The sequence below is a fragment of the Podarcis gaigeae genome, assembly GCF_964106915.1.
Source record: "Podarcis gaigeae genome assembly, chromosome: 7".
Classification (NCBI taxonomy): domain Eukaryota; kingdom Metazoa; phylum Chordata; class Lepidosauria; order Squamata; family Lacertidae; genus Podarcis; species Podarcis gaigeae.
The window spans coordinates 30283985-30302531 of NC_139683.1; the positions used below are offsets into that span (position 1 = coordinate 30283985).

The 18547-nt window shown below is 39.8% G+C and overlaps 1 protein-coding gene across 1 annotated transcript in view; it reads left to right on the forward strand.

Moving 5' to 3' along the window:
- Positions 1 to 18304, forward strand: part of MRPS28 (mitochondrial ribosomal protein S28) — a 29460-nt gene extending 11156 nt beyond the window's left edge. The window contains exon 3 of the mRNA XM_083748129.1: positions 18005 to 18304. Within this exon, the coding sequence (XP_083604255.1) occupies positions 18005 to 18155 (151 nt within the window). The 3' untranslated portion in view covers positions 18156 to 18304. The remainder of the gene's footprint in view (positions 1 to 18004) is intronic.
- Positions 18305 to 18547: the final 243 nt, after the last annotated feature.

The following is an 18547-nucleotide window of genomic DNA, read 5'->3' on the forward strand; positions in this document are numbered from 1 at the left end:
GGTACATGTGGGATGATACTGTACAGTTCTTCAGGTATTCTGGCGCCAAATGGCTTTAAAAGCCCTTAATGGCTAATGGCACCTTGAATTGGACCCAGAAACAAATGGCAGTCAATGACGATTGAGATATTTTGCAAACAATAAGCCTTAGTTAAAAGTCTGACTGCTATATTTTGTACCAGTTGAAGTACCCTGCTTATAGAACAAGGTCTCTGTCTCCAGGTTTGTCTCAGTAGGAATGCTGGTTTGCTTTTTCTTCTTCTTTGCCTCAGAAGGGATAGTGGGGGAGCTGGGCAAATGCTATATGCAGGCACTTCACCTATTCTGAATATTTAAAATACTTAATAAGCTACTTTTTAGGGTAAAGCTCACCCAAGCTAGTGTACAAAGATAAAAGAAAGCTGAACGTTCAACCATACTTTATAAAACCGTAGTTTTGAATCTTTAGATCAGTCCAGCAGTTCAGTCCCGTGTTTTTGCATATTTAAGAGCAAAGGAGTATCCTGGGTAAAATGGTTTAACAAAATAATATTTTACACAGTCTATAAGTGATAGTGTTGTTGAATAATGTTTTATTTTTCCTTCATTTTGTCTGCCTTCCAAAGATTTTATAGGAGCTGAATGACACTAGAGTAGAAGAAATTACCTACTAGCTTATTTTTAATTTGTGTCCCTGGAAAATCTATATAACCTGAAACCCTTAGGCATCCTTGTAATCTTATTAGTATAGTTTGCTCAGTTTTTCCCCTTCCTTTGTTCTAACTAAAAGAACCCAAAGCCTTGGCATGTTACAGCATGAAACTATAAACCAATTTTCCTCTGGACACCATGTCTAAAGAACAACATGTTGTTTAAAATGCTTCCTTGCAATATTTGTAACTCCCTATAGGCTGAATAAAAGACACATCTTTCTCTGTTTTGCTAAGTGTCTTAATTAGGTATTGGCTGAAAGCCATGGCCAGTATAAAATGGGATTTTCCTAAGACAACAGCAGAAACTCGTAGTATCAGTTTTTGGCAGGGTCTTGACTATCTTAGCAACATTCTGTGCTTGTACTTACCTGTTGTGAGAAAGTAGGATGCTGCCCAGGCTTGAAGTAAGCAGGTGGACATTTTCGCAGTGAAAGTCTAAAAACTCTATAAAGGTTTCGGAAAGAAGGGTAACTGTCAGCGAACATGGTCATTGTTACGAGCCACTGTACTCAACAAAACTCAGTCACAAGTGGATGGACTAATTAAACCTGTAGAAAAATGTCAGCTTTGTCAGACTGTACCAAATATAGAGAAATGCCTCTCTTTCAGATCTGCTTTTGCGTCAACTTAGTATTTTTTATTATGCTTCATTCCTCTGCATCTGAAATCTGAGCCCAGATGAAATGCTTTTCCGTATAAGAATACAGCACAAAGAGCAACTATGGATACCATTTATTTCTTATGTGAATAGGAGTAAGAATATATAGGAACAAGCCTTTCTGATCTCATTTTTAAGATACCAGATTACTGTGTCAGATTAATAGGCATTTCTTAAATGCTGGTTGCAGAGTTTCTGATAGTGTGAGTGTGATACCTTGAGGGAAGGAACAGGGATTGTGGAAAGGTTAAAAGAAACTACAGTGGTACCTCTGGTTAAGAACTTAATTCGTTCTGGAGGTCCGTTCTTAACCCGAAACTGTTCTTAACCTGAGGTACCACTTTAGCTAATGGGGCTGCCTGCTGCTGCCACGCCGCTGCACGATTTCTATTCTCATCCTGAAGCAAAGTTCTTAACCCGAGGTAATATTTCTGGGTTAGTGGAGTCTGTAACCTGAACCATCTGTAACCTGAAGCGTCTGTAACCCGAGGTACCACTGTACCTTGCACTTGCATAGTGCCGCAACCCTGTCTGAAAGAATGCAAGAAATGCGCTTGCCTCTTCTGTCTACCGTGTGCTTAATTTCAGCGCAAGCAGAAATGGCAGCAAGTTTAGTTGCATTTTGTTTTCATTAGATTGTAGGCATGTGAAATACAGAAGGATCTCTAGAGCCCAAACAGTGCACCGAGAAGGGTATGTGGGATGGTTGTGATGGTGGCAGGATGCCTAGCACCTCAATCTTATCCACTGTTCAGAATTGGGGTATTTTTTTATTGGCATGTACAGCAAAATAATAAAAGGGCCCAGCGTGGAATCTCCTGGATCCTGAGTTCCTCTCACAGCCAGCATCTTCTGGCATAGTGCCCAATTCAGGACTGATCAGACCCAGCCTGTCTCCCAACTACCACCACCTGCTGCTGTGAGTGCCCAGGGGGCAGGGGCAGGCTTGGATTGCTCAGCCCTTTATTTCCTCCTGTTGATATTCTAGGACTCGGCTAGATTGGTAAAGAAAAAGCGATTTATCTGCGTTGTATATGCAATATAACATTGTGCCACCAGATGGCGATGTGGAGTCCCGTTTTTCTCTGCCTGTTTTCCCTGTTTAAATTTACAACGCTTTTAACTGAAACGCTTCTTTGATGCATCGAGATCCAGCCCTACTGTTCCTCTCAGTGGGAGCATGTCGGGGATAATAATACAGTATCACATTCATTTTTTGTCCCACTTTTGAGAGGCCCAAGGTGCAACCTTTTAACAGCAAGCAGAAAAAAGAAGCAAACAAAGCAGATAACAAGCAACAGAGATAATGTAAGAACACTTGAGGAGTCAGGGAGAGTCAAATAATACATCTAATGTTCAATATTGGCATATGAATGTCTTTTTCTTTCAAGTCTGTTTCTTAAAGCTAACTTAGTAGATTAAAAACAAACCAAAAAAGTAAGGCAGTACTGCCTTGGAGAGAGAGCATCAATCATGAAATTTGAAAAGAACTTGGGTAGCGGTGAAGGCAATTTCTCTATATCTTCTTCTGAATAAAACAAGACATTTGTGAAATTCTTAGATGTTTTGTGTCTTCTGCTCTGCAAAATCATTGTGAAATGTGAAGTCTGTCCAGAATGATATCAAAAAACAACAACAAAAAACAGCTGCTGAATTTGCCCAACTTGTGCAGCTGTTGCTTGATGTCTGGTACTGTGAGAGCACCTTTCTGGCAGGTTCTCAGGCTCCACTCGGAGGTCAGAACAGGATTAGGACAGGAACCATTTTGCCTATACTGACAGCTGCACTATTCAGTCAGTGGGGTCTGACATCAGCTTTGGAACTTCAGAAGAATTTACAATTGGTTCACAATCAAAAAAGGTTTATATCTCTAGCCAGAAGTCAGACATACTGAAAAGATAGATATGAGAATATATGCATTGTGGTTTTTTAAAAGTACAACAAATAATTTCCTTCGCCCGTCAGTTGTATGATGACCAGCACTGGGTGAAATCCCTAAACATCTCTGGCTTCTCCCCAGCTGTAACATGACTAACTGGCTGGAGGAGCAGAGAGGAAATGCATGTTTCCTCTGCAGCAACAGGGAGTGATGGGAGCGGTGAACCAAGAAATTGGTTCAGGGTGTAGATATTCTTGTTTGGTATAATTCTTTGTTGATAGTTGTAAGCCACCACTGAATGTTGCCCCCACCCTGACTTTTTCTCAGGCCACGACCCTCCTCAGCCCTGCTCTGAGCCCTCCCCAAGAACCACTGCCTGGCTAGAATGTGTCCTTGAAATTGGATAGTGCATCTTGCTTGTCTGGATGGAGGTGTGTGTGTGTGTGTGTGTGTGTGTGTGTGTGTGTGTGTGTGTAGAAACCTCTGACTTTTGCATGGCTGGAATGTCTCCTGTACAAAGGTGAGAGTCACAACCATAATACAGTCATATCTCTTGTTACGTTTGCTTCATGGTACGTTTTTTCAGGTTGTGTCCCACGGCGACCCGGAAGTACCGGAAAGGGTTACTTCCGGGTTTCGCTACTCGCGCATGCACAGACACACAAAATGACATCATGCGCAGGAGCGGTGAATTGCGACCCACCCATGCGCAGACGCGGGTTGCGTTCCTTTCAGGTTGCAAACGGGGCTCTGGAACAGATCCCATTCGCAACCAGAAGTACCACTGTGTAGAATTAAGATTATAATACGACTGTAGCACTAACAGTTCAACAATTAATTTTATTTAAGAGAGCATAACACTTATCAAAAAGCCACTTCATATCCCACGGTGGCCACACACAACTTTTATAATGGGACGCAAAAGGTCAGAAACCCCTTAACAGTTTTTCTGGCAGCTGTTTCCTTAAGAAGGCGACAAGGTGGGTACGTGACAAACACCGTCTCCCTCCCCACCCCACCCCTCAGTGTTCCACCATCAGCTGTCATATGAAGGCTTGTGGGGAAGAATAGGTTCATTGAATCATAGAACTGTAGAATTTGAAGGGGTCCTGAGGGTCAGCTAGTCCAACCCCCTGCAGTGCAGGAATGTCATAAATGAGTTTTCCCAAAGATAAGTAGAATAAACCACATTTTACAGTACTCTGTGGTTCAATCATACATATGTCACAGTCCTATTTCAGTGGGTCCCCTGGGGTTACTCATGAAACTTGAAAATTGTATTCCTCCCTCTACTTTGTAGAAAGAGAATAAAGTTTGCATTTGTTTGCTTAGTCTTTGTTGGATGAAAGCTTCCAATCCGGGTGTTTGATCTGGTCATCAGCTGCCAATATGTGGAAGGCCTTGTCTGTACGAAACTTCCTGTCAAATTCTCAAGTAACATAAGGTTCTGAATGAAAAAGAAGAGGGATTAGTGAAAAGCCTAAAAATACTGTGTGTAACATAAAGCCAGGCTGTCAACAGTAAATGACCAACGCCTTCCCCTAAGCCACTTCAGACTTTGTTACTTCATTCAGCATTTTCTTCAAAATTATGCAGGGAACATTTTCTTTAAAGTGGGGAGTGCAAAGAAAGGCCAGAAGCAGAATGGGATATTTAATATGCAGTTGTACTAGTCTTTTCCATGTGATAATACCAGCCATTGTTCAGACCAGGCTCCAGTGACACAGTGCATTACACTTTTGAGCCTCTTGTAGTTTTTAATATAAACTTTCTGGGATAAGGAGTGCTTGAAAAGTAAATTGCAAGGCATGAGAGGATCTTGGTATTGAGCAAAATGCCCTTTCTTATGGAAGAGGAAGGCCTACGTTTCATAAAATCCCTAGTACCCAAAACAAGTTGTTCAGCAACATGTGATGGATTTCTCTTCCATATAGGCAGAGAGGCTTTGGAGTACATGTTAGAAGTTTTCTATTCTTATTTCTTTTGTCCCTGCATTTCACTTCAATGCTCACTTAAAAATGTGGAAATTTCTATTTTCTTATAAATATTTTATCTTTCGGTGGTATGGTTATAATTAAAATCTTATAAGTAAAGTGCTTGGAATTTTAAAAGATGCGTTTCTACTTCTTTCACGTTTACTGGAGTTGACGGGAGGGTGTTCCACAGGGTACACGTTAATACAGAGAAGGCCCTCTTCCTGGCTCCTTGTGACTTCATTTTTTACAGTGAGGGAACTGCCAGAGGGCCCTTGGAAGTGGACCTCAGTGTCCGGGCTGAACAATGGGGATGGAGACACTCTTTCAGGTATACAGGGCTGAGGCTGTAAAGGGCTGTAAACGTCAGCACCAACATTTTAAATTGTGCTTGGAAATGTACTGGGAGCCAGTGAAGATCATTTAGGACTGGTGTTATATGGTCCCAGTGGCCACTCCCAGTCACCAGTCTAGCTGCAGCATTCTGGATTAGTTGTAGTTTCTGAGTCATCTTCAAAGGTAGCCCCACGTAGAGTGCATTGCAATCGTCGAAGCGGGAGATAACCAGGGCATGTACCACTCTGGCGAGACAGTGTGCAGGCAGATAGGGTCCCAGCCAGAATCCCAGATGAAGCTGGTAGATACTGCCCTGGTCACAAAGTTAACCTGCAGTTCCATGGACAGCTGTGAGTCCAAATTGATCCTGATGCCTGATCCTTTAACGACACAGTTACCCCATTCAGGACCAGGGAGCCCACCCCGACCCGCCTACCCTGCTCCTACAAACAGTACTTCTGTCTCGTCAGGATTCAACCTCAACCCATTGATTATATAAAGCAAATTTGCCACAAGTTATATCAGAAATAGCTGATATATGTATTAAGCACCACCGGAATTCTGTGTTATGTATTGAGAGGTAAACAAAGAACCAAAAAAAAAGAGAATGATACGAGAGCAATTAAAGATAGTAAAATGAACAGCCTTGAAAAAATGGGCAGTGGAATGGCAAAAGCTGATGTAAAGTTGTAAGCTAAGTATTGAATACTAACTTCTTTTTATATCTGAACTGGATTTGGAATTCATTAGATGGTAAATTTTGAAAATTATTGTTTGGTTCCATGTTGATATGCCCTTGATATTTGTATATTTTTTAATAATATTTTAGTAACTTCACAATTAAATGCTATTCAAATTAACAAATAAACAATATAGTTTAAAAGAAAGTAATTCTCATAAACTGCAGTCAATATCTGCTTTCCTGTTTAGGTTTCCAAATCAGGAACCAAATCAAGAGCCAACTGTTAACATTATTTAGATGTCTCAAAATGTTTAATGAGGGATTGGATGGCCCAGTACATCAGTGGATAGAATCACTTTATACGCACTGCTTTCCCCCTTTTGTCTGAGTGTGAGAAAACTTTCAGAATAATTCTTTACCCCAAGGGTATTTCTAGATTGCTGGTACTGCCAATACTTTCCTCAATCTTTTGTTGAACAGTAAAGCGGCTCTGTTCTTTTTATTGAGAAGTGTGCTAGAATTTCACCTGCCACTTAAATGCAGATAAATGCTTTTGTTTAGAAAAGTTTGTTTGAAAAAGTGGTTGAAAGTGAAATGAATTATCTCTGAGGTGTTTGGTGTGTACACACCCACACCCACAAACAGAGGCAACTTGATATTGTGGGAAAGCTTCAAGCACCTTCCGAGATGGCAAATAAAAAGAGAGATACTGAGGTTCAATTAATCTTGCTCGCACTCAGGTATATGATTTGTGTAGTGTGTCTTAATGTACTCTGCTGTGAAATGGCTGATAACCCTCGCCAGCTGAAGGTGGGCTTTTTTCTTGTTCTTGGCAGTGTGATTCTCACCCGTAGAAATCTGTGAACAATCTGGAGTGTTCTTAAAGGCTGTCACATGGAAGAGGGAGCATGCTTGTTTTCTCCTGCTCAGGAGGGTAGAACTTGAACCAACGGCTTTAAGTTACAATAGATCAGCTGTTTGAAAAGGCATGACTTAGTTGTCTTTTTAATTCGTTAAAAAAAAATGAATTCATATAACATTTTTAGGCCATGAGGCCTGCTTAATTTTTTTTAAAAGGGACAGGATCTTGAAATTTAGTCTTCCTTGGGCCTGGTTCTCACTGATGTTGTAGACTTGTGTCTAGACTGCATCACCTACCTAAAAATTACAGATGGGACTTAATAATAGAATTGTAGAGTTGGAAGGGACCACAAGGGTCATTTTGCCCAACCCCCTGCAATGCAGGAATCTTTTTGCCCAGCGTGGGGCTCAAACCCATAACCCTGAGATTAAGAGTCTCATGCTTTACTGGCTGAACTATTATATTAAACTTTGGGACATTCCATCATGCGACAGGAGCAGGTAGCAACAGGAGGAGTTTGGAATATTTCACTTCTATTTTTGCTTAATCACAGTTTTATCATGCTGTCCAAATCAACAAACTGCAGTTTATGTTGATTATGGTTTGGTTTGTGATAAGCCAGTTCAAAAGCAAGGTTTAGCATGTTGTCCACTACATACCCTGTATATAGAAAACTTGATGTCATAGAGAAGGCTAGACTTACAAGGAAGGGTTTAAGATCCAGGAGGAAAGTAGAAGATCATTTCATCATGTGAACCAAGTGGGACAGCCCAGATACTGGTTTACCAACTCATTGAGAAATAGATCTTAATCGCAGTACAGTTCTCTAAATTTTGGCTCTTCCATTTCTACAAACTATTATTATTATTATTATTATTATTATTATTATTATTATTATTATTAAGTTGTTGGCTCCCACCAAGTCACAGTGACTTCCACTGCCACAACAGGACTTCCTCTCCCCTCAAGCCTGCTCTCTCAGAATAGGGAGGGCTGCAGGGGGTAGCATAGTGAGAGGAGAGAGAAAGAGAGAAGGGAAGTCCCATTGCACAGGTAGTAGTAGTAATTCTTCTTCTTCTACTACTACTACTATATTTGTAGCCCGTCCACCTGACTGGGTTGCCCCGAGATAAAAGGCCTTGTGCTAATTAATGGATGACTTTGTTAGGTATAACCATTCATTTATTTTTATTTATTTGATTTATGGGTCAACTTTTTATGAATTTTAAGGCGACTTACAACTATGCAATAAATCATGAAAAGTAGGTTTTAAAACAATGCAACTTCTCCCACAGATAAGTTTAAAAACAATGCAAATAAACAACCAGAGCAGAGACCTAAATCCGCCCCCCCCCCCAAGCTTTGAAAAGCTTGTTGACATAAGGATGTTTTTAGTTATTTCTGGAAATGACAAATAGTGGTATCTGTCAGATTTCAACAGGGATGCTGTTCCACAATACAGGGTCAGCTACACTGAAAAGGCTTGTTCCAAGTTGCTATGAAGGGGACTTCTGATATTTTTCGGTTGCTTATTTTTTAAAATGGCATGTAATAATAATAATAATAACAACAATAATTTACACCCTGCCCATCTGGCTGGGTTTCCATCTGGCTGTTTTTGTACATATGTTATGCATATGTTATGCATCTGTACAACATAACTACAAAAGGCCTGTTTATATTTCATATTCCTCCTATTTTAATAGGGTACTTTGCTGACTTTTGGTCAGAAAGGCTAAATATAGCATAGTAATTTATTTTGCTTTTCCTAATAAGAGCAGAATTAGTTAAAGCTGCTGTGATTGTTTCACCAATATGTAGGCTTACTTATAATTTCTGGTTGGTATTTTAAACTTCTTATGATCAAATCAGTAAACTTAATCTGAATTTATTATATTTTCTCAGAAATGTATACTACTGAAAAAAATATGGGTTCATTATGCTCTTAGTAGTATCTTCATAGATTTATTTTATTTCCTACCATCCTGCCAAAGTAGCATGGTGCAGCAAACAACAAATAGTAAAACAATACAATTGAAAATAAAATAGAAACACATTTTAAAACATCTTCACAACATTATAAAACAGTAACATACCTTCATAGCTAAGACTTTCAGCATTGCCAGAAACAGTATGTTTTAAGTCACTAAATGACTCACTGAACAGGAAGGTTTTCCCACCAGGGAAGACATTCTACAAATGAGGATCAGCCACTGAGAAGGCCCTGACCAAGCAACACCTGGTGGCACTACTACCTACAGGGCCTCTCCTGTCAGTCATAGGACCCAAGATGGTTGGTATAAGGAAGGAGGCCTTTATATACTTTCATTTTGTTTAAATGAGGTTATAAGCCTGAAAATGTCAGACTGAAGTGCAGCACGTTTTTCAAAGTGTGGCTTGTTTGAATGCCCAGACCCAGCCAAGCAGATTAACCATGGTTTGTTTCCTGGCAACAAATCACAATGTTAGGGCAAGGCTTGTTTTTATTTGGTCGAAATGGAACAGCCTGGCATAGCTGTGGTTAGTTCAGCCATCCAACCTTCCCAAGTTACAGAGCCAGTAGCAACTGGAGAACAAATCAAGGTTTGGAGAAACAAACCATGGCTTGTTTGCTCATCTGTGAGACAATCTGTGGTTTGTTAAACAGGCCATGGCTTGGTCATGTGTGAATGCAGCTGATATTAATTTGCAGCCATACTCAGGAAAACAAATGCTTTCCATCACAGAAAAGCTATGCAGAAAATTTTACATCCAAACATCTGCCTAAACAATACAGCATTTTCCTTGGAAGGTGGTAGCTCTGATGGTCGTCCTTACAAAGCTGCAGCAGCACAACTAAGAGAACACATCTTGATTTGCAGTACTGAATTGTTTCATGCAGATGATTCCGGGGGTGTGGGGGGGGGGGAGATGTTACCAAACAGGGGACTTCGATGAACTGAGACTGTGAAGAAGTCTACCTGCCTCCTTAATGCCCCCTTTTGTTGCCCCTTATGTGGAATGATCTCTTTGTTAGATGGAGCAAGCTGAATCACCACTGCCTGGGACCTCAACAAGCTGTGCTTGAGAGAAACAAGGCAAAAAGCAAAAACTCTGATCATGGCCTATAGGTGGTGCTATAATAAATAGAATATGCCATAATCCTATCACACTATCCACTTATTTTAGGACACCTTTATGTTTGACTCAAACCAAGTATTCTTTATTACTACCTGTGCCCATTATGAACTGCATCCATGTAAAATTTAAATTAATTTACTATGGTGGTCCTGAAAACCCCAGTTTTTGCACTGACTGCTATACTTACCCTGATGTACCATTATACTACTACTAATAAATTATTTATATCCTGCCCATCTGGCTGGGTTTCCCCAGCCACTCTGGGCGGCTTCCAACAAAGTAAATAAAAAATACAATACAACACAATTAACCATTATTTACCCACTTACATTCTAGAGTGTACTGCATAATTGTGGCCCATAGCCAAGTTCTGTAATACAGCCACATATTCCTCAGTGTTAAGCACACACACTTGAAGGACTTCACAGTGGGAACTTATGAACCTGTGACACCTATTTGATGAGCTGAAACGATTTGTTATCAGACTAAGACCCACAGTAGATCTGCTGTACTATAGGTTTATTGGAGAAGATGATGATAGAAAACCCCTTGTGGTGGCCAACAGTTCCCAGATGAAATTGCTCAGACACATCCTAAATAACATACAGTTTAAATAACATACAGAATAATGGTTTATTCAAACAGTATGTCTACAGGGATATGAATCAATCATTTTTCCCCCAAAAAAGGGAATACATGAAAAGTAGTAGGGGGGCTATTTTAGTTGCACATAACAAACACAAAAAAATACAAGGCCCAGATACAGTAAGTTGAAAAAATGAAATTCCTTATTGTTGTTATTGACATTTTGTGCAGCATCAATAAGATCAGAAGTATTTTTTTTAACTTCAAAACATAATTTTGTCCTGTTTGAAAGAAATACTGTGAATACAAGTTACATTTAGGTTATGCATTGCATCCATACTTCATATATGCATGATCCTGATTTTTTTTGGAGGGGGCAATCATTTAAGTTAATTAAAATAGACTTTAACGTGGTGCACATGATAGGTTTTTCCCCCTTCTCATTTTAATGTTTTCTCATCTTTAATACCTATTACTATAAATTTCAGCTACCATATTATTGTTTGGTGCAAGGTGGTCTTAGAACTAAAAATGCTTAAAAATGTGTATTTATTAATTAACTGGGAGTGTTTAGGAACAATGTCTGATTCTGGCTTCATTTATTAACTGACATAATTTTGCCCAGCCCTTCAGTTGAAGAGACCCACCAAGGCACCTGACAGTAATTCTTAAACACACGTAAGAACTGTTTGACAGTGGAACAGACTCCCACAGAAGGTTGTGGACTTTCCTTCTTTGGAGGCTTTTAAGCAGTGGTTGTTTGGGCATCTGTCATGGATGCTTTAGTTGAGATTCCTGCATTGCAGGGGGTTGGACCAGATGACTCTCAGGGTGCCTTCCAACTTTTACAGTTCTATAATTCTGTGATAAATAACATACCCTTAAATACAATAAAAACCTCACAAGCCATAAAACGAAGAAGTACTTTTAGTTGAATTCCCCATATCTGAAGATTATGCCTCCATATAAATAATTTTTAAAATGTGCAGTTTTGAAGTTTTTTATGCTGCAGCTCATTGTGTGCATATATGTGTTTGTGAGTCTCTTGTTAAAATCATGATGAATTACAACATTTCCCCCATTATAACGGTTTGAAAAACTGGTGGCTGTCACCATGATTTTCTGTAGTACAATATACATTATCCTTAGGATTTACATTAATCTCATATTAGTTTTATTCTGTGATTAAACTGCAACCATTATACCTGGCATTAATGCTACTCAGTGATGAATTCTGCTTCTACAGCAGTTGCTTATTCTAAAAAGAAATGCAAATCAGTGTTGGTGATAGAAGATAAACTTCATGAAACTCAGTTAATTTAGACAATGAAACATGCGTTTGGATAAAAATAATAAAATACATTTGAGGATATGGGAAGAGAATGTAGGAGTGCCTCCTAACCAAGCAATCACATGAGCATTGTTTGTGAGGGTTTTTATTTAAAGCTGGGTTTGTATAGTTCTGAGCACACAGATGTTCCTCTTGGCGTTCTTACAGTATTAGCCAGTATAGAGATTTTAGTAGCATAGAATGTGAGTCTCTTTGTTGAAGACAAAGTGCTGCCTGTGGTGGGAACTGCTGCAGAGATGGGAATGTAGCGTAATGTATTGTTTTAGTTTTCTGACTTTCCCCCCACTCTAGTGGAGACTGTACATTTAAAGTAGTTTTGTGAGCAGTGGATTGATTCATCCAAGCCTGGCTAATAACATACTCCTCCAGCAGACAGTCTTACGAGGTATGCTTCACATAGTTAGCATAGTCATGTGGCTTGCTTCAATTCTAGGTATCAATGCCGCTTCTGTGCGTTTCAAGATTTAACAACATGAATTACAGGAGTTTTGACCCTAGAGGTGGAATAGAATCTCTTCTTGAAAAATAATAAAAAAGAGCCACACAATAAACATCTATCTTTGTAACTGTATAGGCTACCACTTCCCAGAGGCTTGGAGCAAGTATCCACAAAATTAGAAAAGGACAAAAGATCTTGGGGGTACACCCAGTAGTGCTTGAGTCAACAGCAGTTTACATAACAAATCTTTCTTTGTTCCTCTGAAGTTACCTGTACCCTCTCCAGAAAGTTGGATAGAGGACCTACCAGACAACTGTGGGTTTTGTTTTACAGGGCTGTAGTGGAAGGAGAAACTAGGAGCTTTGTTTGTGTGGTGCAAGGTTCCTCCCACCTCGCATGAGGCCCTGCAAAATGCAGCTCACAATGTTCACTAGGTCTTCAGGCCCTTGGGAAAGCTTTTCAGGGGGGTGTGGGGTGTGAGAAGGGCCAGATTGCTTGCATGAGCTGCCGTCTGCACATACAACATTGGATGTAACCACGAATCCCAATTTTAAATCCAATGTAAGAAAGCTTAAAACCTCAAACTTTGAAACTGCCAACCTGCTGGATTCACCATTGTCACTGAAAAAGTTGAAATAGAAAGGACTTAACAGTGTTTAGGAGTGTGTGTGGCAGAAATGCATCTTACTTAATACAGTACAGGAATGTGCAGTCTTACGTATTTGGACCATAACAATTTTTGGGTTGTGTGGGTCAAAAATTGCTCTTGATTTGAACCTAGAAGACAAGATAAATAGGGAACCAACGCAAATGTTGACAGACTATTGTTGTTTGCTCCTGGTAGCCCAGCTTCCTGTATCAGGAAAGTAGTCTGTTGTAACCTGAGCCTCTGGGAGCACCAACATAGCTCTGAACTTACATGACCAAAGGAAGCTGAGCCATATCATTGGTGGGAGTCCCTATCATCACTATTCTCCCTTGTGTGAGACCTGAGTCTGTTGAAATTCAAGTGTGAGAGATGCTGAGGAACAAACCCATTCATTTGCTGAAATTTCAGCTTAACAGCAGCCTTGAACTACACTGCAGAATACAGACTCCTCTTGTCAGTTCTGTACCTCAGATAGCATGTCATTCTTTTTCTTTTCAAGGTGCAAACCACTGCAGTAATCATTACACTCCCTCAGAATGGGACTTTTAAGAACAGACAATCCACGGACTTGGCTAATGAAATACAGTAGCTAGTTACATTAAAAAAAAGAAAACTGCATGAAATTCGAAAACATTTGTAAAACGGCAGCTTGATGTCTTGTTGCCTTACATTCTCATTGTGAAGCTGTGCTTTATTTATTATTCTCAAGGTACTTACAATAAGATATACAATAAAACAACTAAAAATAGGTTTAAAAACAGTTTGAATGAACACACAAAGCAACTTGCATTGCTTTTCATCTAGCTGAAATATTATTACATTCAGAGTGGTAACAAATAAATGTTTCCCACATCATTATTGCTAAATAGTAATGAGAGGCAAAACATACCCTTGGATTCAATGAAATATTTTCAAGTTTCACAGATCTTACACTGGGAAAGGTTTGCATATTGTTACATATCTGCTTGCACACACTGGCTGCTATGGGGAGAATTATGGTTCGGCCCATTATTTTTTAGCATTTTGCAACTTCACCCTCTAGAACCAGAAGATAATATGGGGTACAGAAAACTGTATTGATGTAAGCTGGCTATTGTGACATTTAAGGGCTCTTGGCATGCATGCATGCTTGCTTGCTTCTGTCTTTTTGCTATTCAAGCCCTGATGCTTGACAAGAGGCACCCGAAAAGTATGTAAACCTTATGGTACTGGAAACATATGGCTGGGAGAGCAAGGAAGAGTTATTTTGATGTTATGCATAGATGTGCAGGTACTTCAGACAGTCTAAAGGTACTTCAGACAGTCTAAAGGAAAGAGACAGTTATCTCCTGTCACTGTCCTTTTGAGATGGCGTTTCATCTCAAATTAGGTGATAAATTCTATAATACTGCCTTGAAAGGTGACTGGCATTAACTATTTTTTATGACATAATCACATGCGATACAAGTTTTGCGATGACAGGAGTTACTTTTCCTGAGTTTCAGTTGTCAAATTCTTCTGCATTTTGCCACAATGAAAAGGTTACAGATTTCATCTTTGATTTGAAAGGAAATGTATATAAGTCCCACAGGGACTCAGATATGCCTTAAAAAAGAAGAGAAAGGTGATTCCCCACCCCCATCCCCTGGAAAAAAATCTCTCTGGATGCAACATTCTACAGCACACAAGTTTTTCAATGGGCAGCAGCAACAGTATACAGATTATTGTTGAAAAACTTTTTATTAAAAGAGAGTTTGCCGCCTAGAATGCTTTATTTATGTATTTTTAAAATAAATTTATTTTGTATTGATATTAGTCATACTCTCAGAACAACTGAAATCACTTGTCTTAGGAACATTGATTTTAGTGGATCTACTCTTGAGTATGATTTTGTTTGCTATCACCCTATGCCAGGGAAGGGAAACCTCTGGTCCGTGGGCAGAATGTTCAACCAGCCACCCCACTACCTGTCATCATATGACATCAGGTGTGAGACAGGTTAAAGTTGCAGCAGCAGGTGTGCATTCCTGATCGTTTCTTCACATTAGGGCTTACATTCAGTGCTATTTAAATCTGGTGCTGAGTCTAAGCACTGCTAAGATTGGTTCCACTCAGGAGCTCCTGGCTGAAGTCAATCCCTACTGAAAGCTTTTTAAATATAGCACCAAATGCAGGCTCCTCTGCTTTCTGGTGGGCAGAGATTCACCTGATGCCAAATGGTGTCAAGTTAGTGTGGATCTGCCCACATGTCAAAAGTGGCCTAATGCAGAAGCCATGCAGATTTTTCTTTCATATGGCTTGTTCTTTTATACAGTTAGTTCTTTTAGTTTTAATGTTTAGAGCAGTGTGCCTGTTTTATAGTACTTAGATTAGCAAATCTGTAATTTTCTGAATCCCACATGGGCCTTTCTTTTTTAAATGGTATTATTTTGTCCAGTACTTTGGGAAGGAGATTGGCTTTGTGTACATTTGAATGAAAATGACGTGTATAATGCAAACCCACCCCCTTTCTACCATACAAAAAGCTGTTCCTAGAAAATAAACAATTCTGCAATAATAATAATTTATTCTCAGCTGTCCTAAAAATCAGAATATCTCATCACAGGAAATCCGACTGAAGTGTGTTCTGTTGCATATCTGGACTGGGGAGAGAAACCAAAACTCATCTTGACTTGTATATTGAATTTTCCTGAACCAGTGTGGAACTCTCCAGGTGTTGGGAACTTCATCTCCCATCATCACCGACCATTAGCCATGCGGGATGGAGCTGCTCAACAGTATAGCCCACAATGTATAGAGAGCGACACATAGGCTACCCCTGCTTATGACAGTTGTTTTAGGCTTTGAATACTACGTTATAAATTCAACTGTACTGTATAACTGTATTGGAAGCCCTGATGATCGGCAAAACAAAGCAAAAATTTTATAGTGGCTTGGCTTGCAACAGTAACTGACAACTAGTTCTTCCAACTAGTTGTAGTGAGAGTTCTCTCACTAATTAGGTCCATTCCTAATTTCAAGGCTATGGCAGGTGTTAGTGGGATGAGGTGTATGTAATAGCCAGGAAGCTCCAGCTATAAAGGCCTTTTTGGAGCATGAGTCCATACCCAAACACATGATGGGTCTCTTCGCTTCAGTGGGCTTTGCATTCAATATGTCAAAGCCTTAGCACAGAGAATTCCTTCTAAGAAAGCAAAGCAATTTCTAGAGAAAATTGGCACATGCTAAGGAATGCCTATGGGGGGGGGGGAATGTAAAAAAGTAAAAATAAAAATCTCCAAGTGAAAAGCTTTCAAATCACCCCCTCATGCAGAATTGCAAAATCAGATTTAATTGCTCTCTTTCTATCCTGTTCAGACAAGCAGGCTCCTTTGGGTGCATAGTAAATGAGAGTCTTTAAGGCAAAAACTAATATTTGTTTGGCTCCGGATATCGCAAAAAAATTAAGCGAGGGAAAGTACAACTGGAAGTCAGAACTGAACTTTTCACATGCTATACCTTATTTGCCATTTCAATCTTTTAATGATGAGATTTCTCCTTTCTTGTAACCATAGAGGAACTTGGTGGTGGCAGAACCTAGGATAACAATAGAATGTTTCCAGATATAGCTTGCATTGACTGATCAAAATATCAGGGGTAAGCAAACTTTTTCAGCAGGGGGCCAGTCCACTGTCCCTCAGACCATGTGGGGAGCTGGACTATATTTGGTTGGGGGAGAACAAATTCCTATGCCCCACAAATAACCCAGAGATGCATTTTAAATAAAAGTACACATTCTACTCCTGTAAAAACACACTGATTCCCTGACCATACGTGGGCCGGATTTAGAAGGCAATTGGGCCGGATCTGGCCCCCGGGCCTTAGTTTGCCTACCCATGCAATATAGCCTTCAATTATATAGCTCCTTGTTACTGTTACCAGTGCTACAAGGTGACCAGGAAGGTACTGCAGCAGACAGGAGAGAGATGCACACACACAAAAGCCAGACTAAGTTAAATGGAAACTTGGATTATTTTCTCCATAGTTCCCCCCTCTCTCAAACCACCATCAAATCGCAGATCTCATGTCTCCATTGACTGAACCCTAAAATTATGGTGCTGGTACTTTCTAGTGCTATCACAACACAAAAACATGAATCGAAAGCATGGATCCTCAAGGACCCTCATAATTTTTACAAGGGGTCCTCTCAGATTATAGGCCACAGATGTGTTCTGTGATTTGATGTTTGTTTTATTGTCAAACTATATAAAAAACATGAGGCTCCATGAGGATCTGTACCTTGGGTGACAAGCACCACAACAAAATAGCTTTTCATTTGAAGCAGCTTATTGAAGATCACAAAGGATAAGGTAAAGGTAAAGGGACCCTGACCATTAGGGGTCGTGGTGCTCATCTCGCTTTATTGGCCAAGGGAGCCGGCATACAGCTTCCGGGTCATGTGGCCAGCATGACTAAGCCGCTTTTGGTGAACCAGAGCAGTGCACAGAAACGCCATTTACCTTCCCGCTGGAGCGGTACCTATTTATCTACTTGTACTTTGCCGTGCTTTCGAACTGCTAGGTGGGCAGGAGCAGGGACTGAGCAACGGGAGCTCACCCTGACGCGGGGATTCAAACTGCCGACCTTCTGATCGGCAAGTCCTAGGCTCTGTGGTTTAACCCACAGTGCCACCCGCATCCCTATATCTTACAGTAAATGAAAGAATTCAACACAGTCACATTATTGCCAAATTTAAAATGCCTTATTTGAGAAGATGTAAGTACAAACAGTGCTGAACATTTTTTCCTTTTTCTCACCAGGAAATATCAGAAGGGATCCAAAGTCCGGCTGAGACTTACTGACCTTGAACTTTCATCTAGATTCTTGGGAGCCAAAACAGACACAACTTTACTGGAAGCTGATGCAGTACTCTTGGGACTTGTGGAAAGCAAAGAAAATAGACAAAAATAGCAAATGCTATTTCCCCTCCCAAAAACCCTCAATATAGATTCACTCCTGACTACATTTTAGCAAATCTAGGTAGTTATTTGATTTGTTCAGCACTTTTAGTTTTTTTGTGATGGCTTGCCTAAGCAATAAAGATTTGAATTGAATTAAAATGTTGAAACTATTCTTCCACTTCTGTTGCCTAATTGATGCAAGTAAATATAAATTAAAAAGAAACCATCTTAGCAAATTTGTTTCTGTAATATCTATTTCCCTTCTGTTGTCTCCATACTATTAATTGTTTATATTAATTCTATTTTGTATTCATATTTAATCCAAGAAAGAGGTATATTTCACCGTGTCTGATTATATGACAAAACAGCGACACAAATTCATGACAGATGAAATATGAAGTT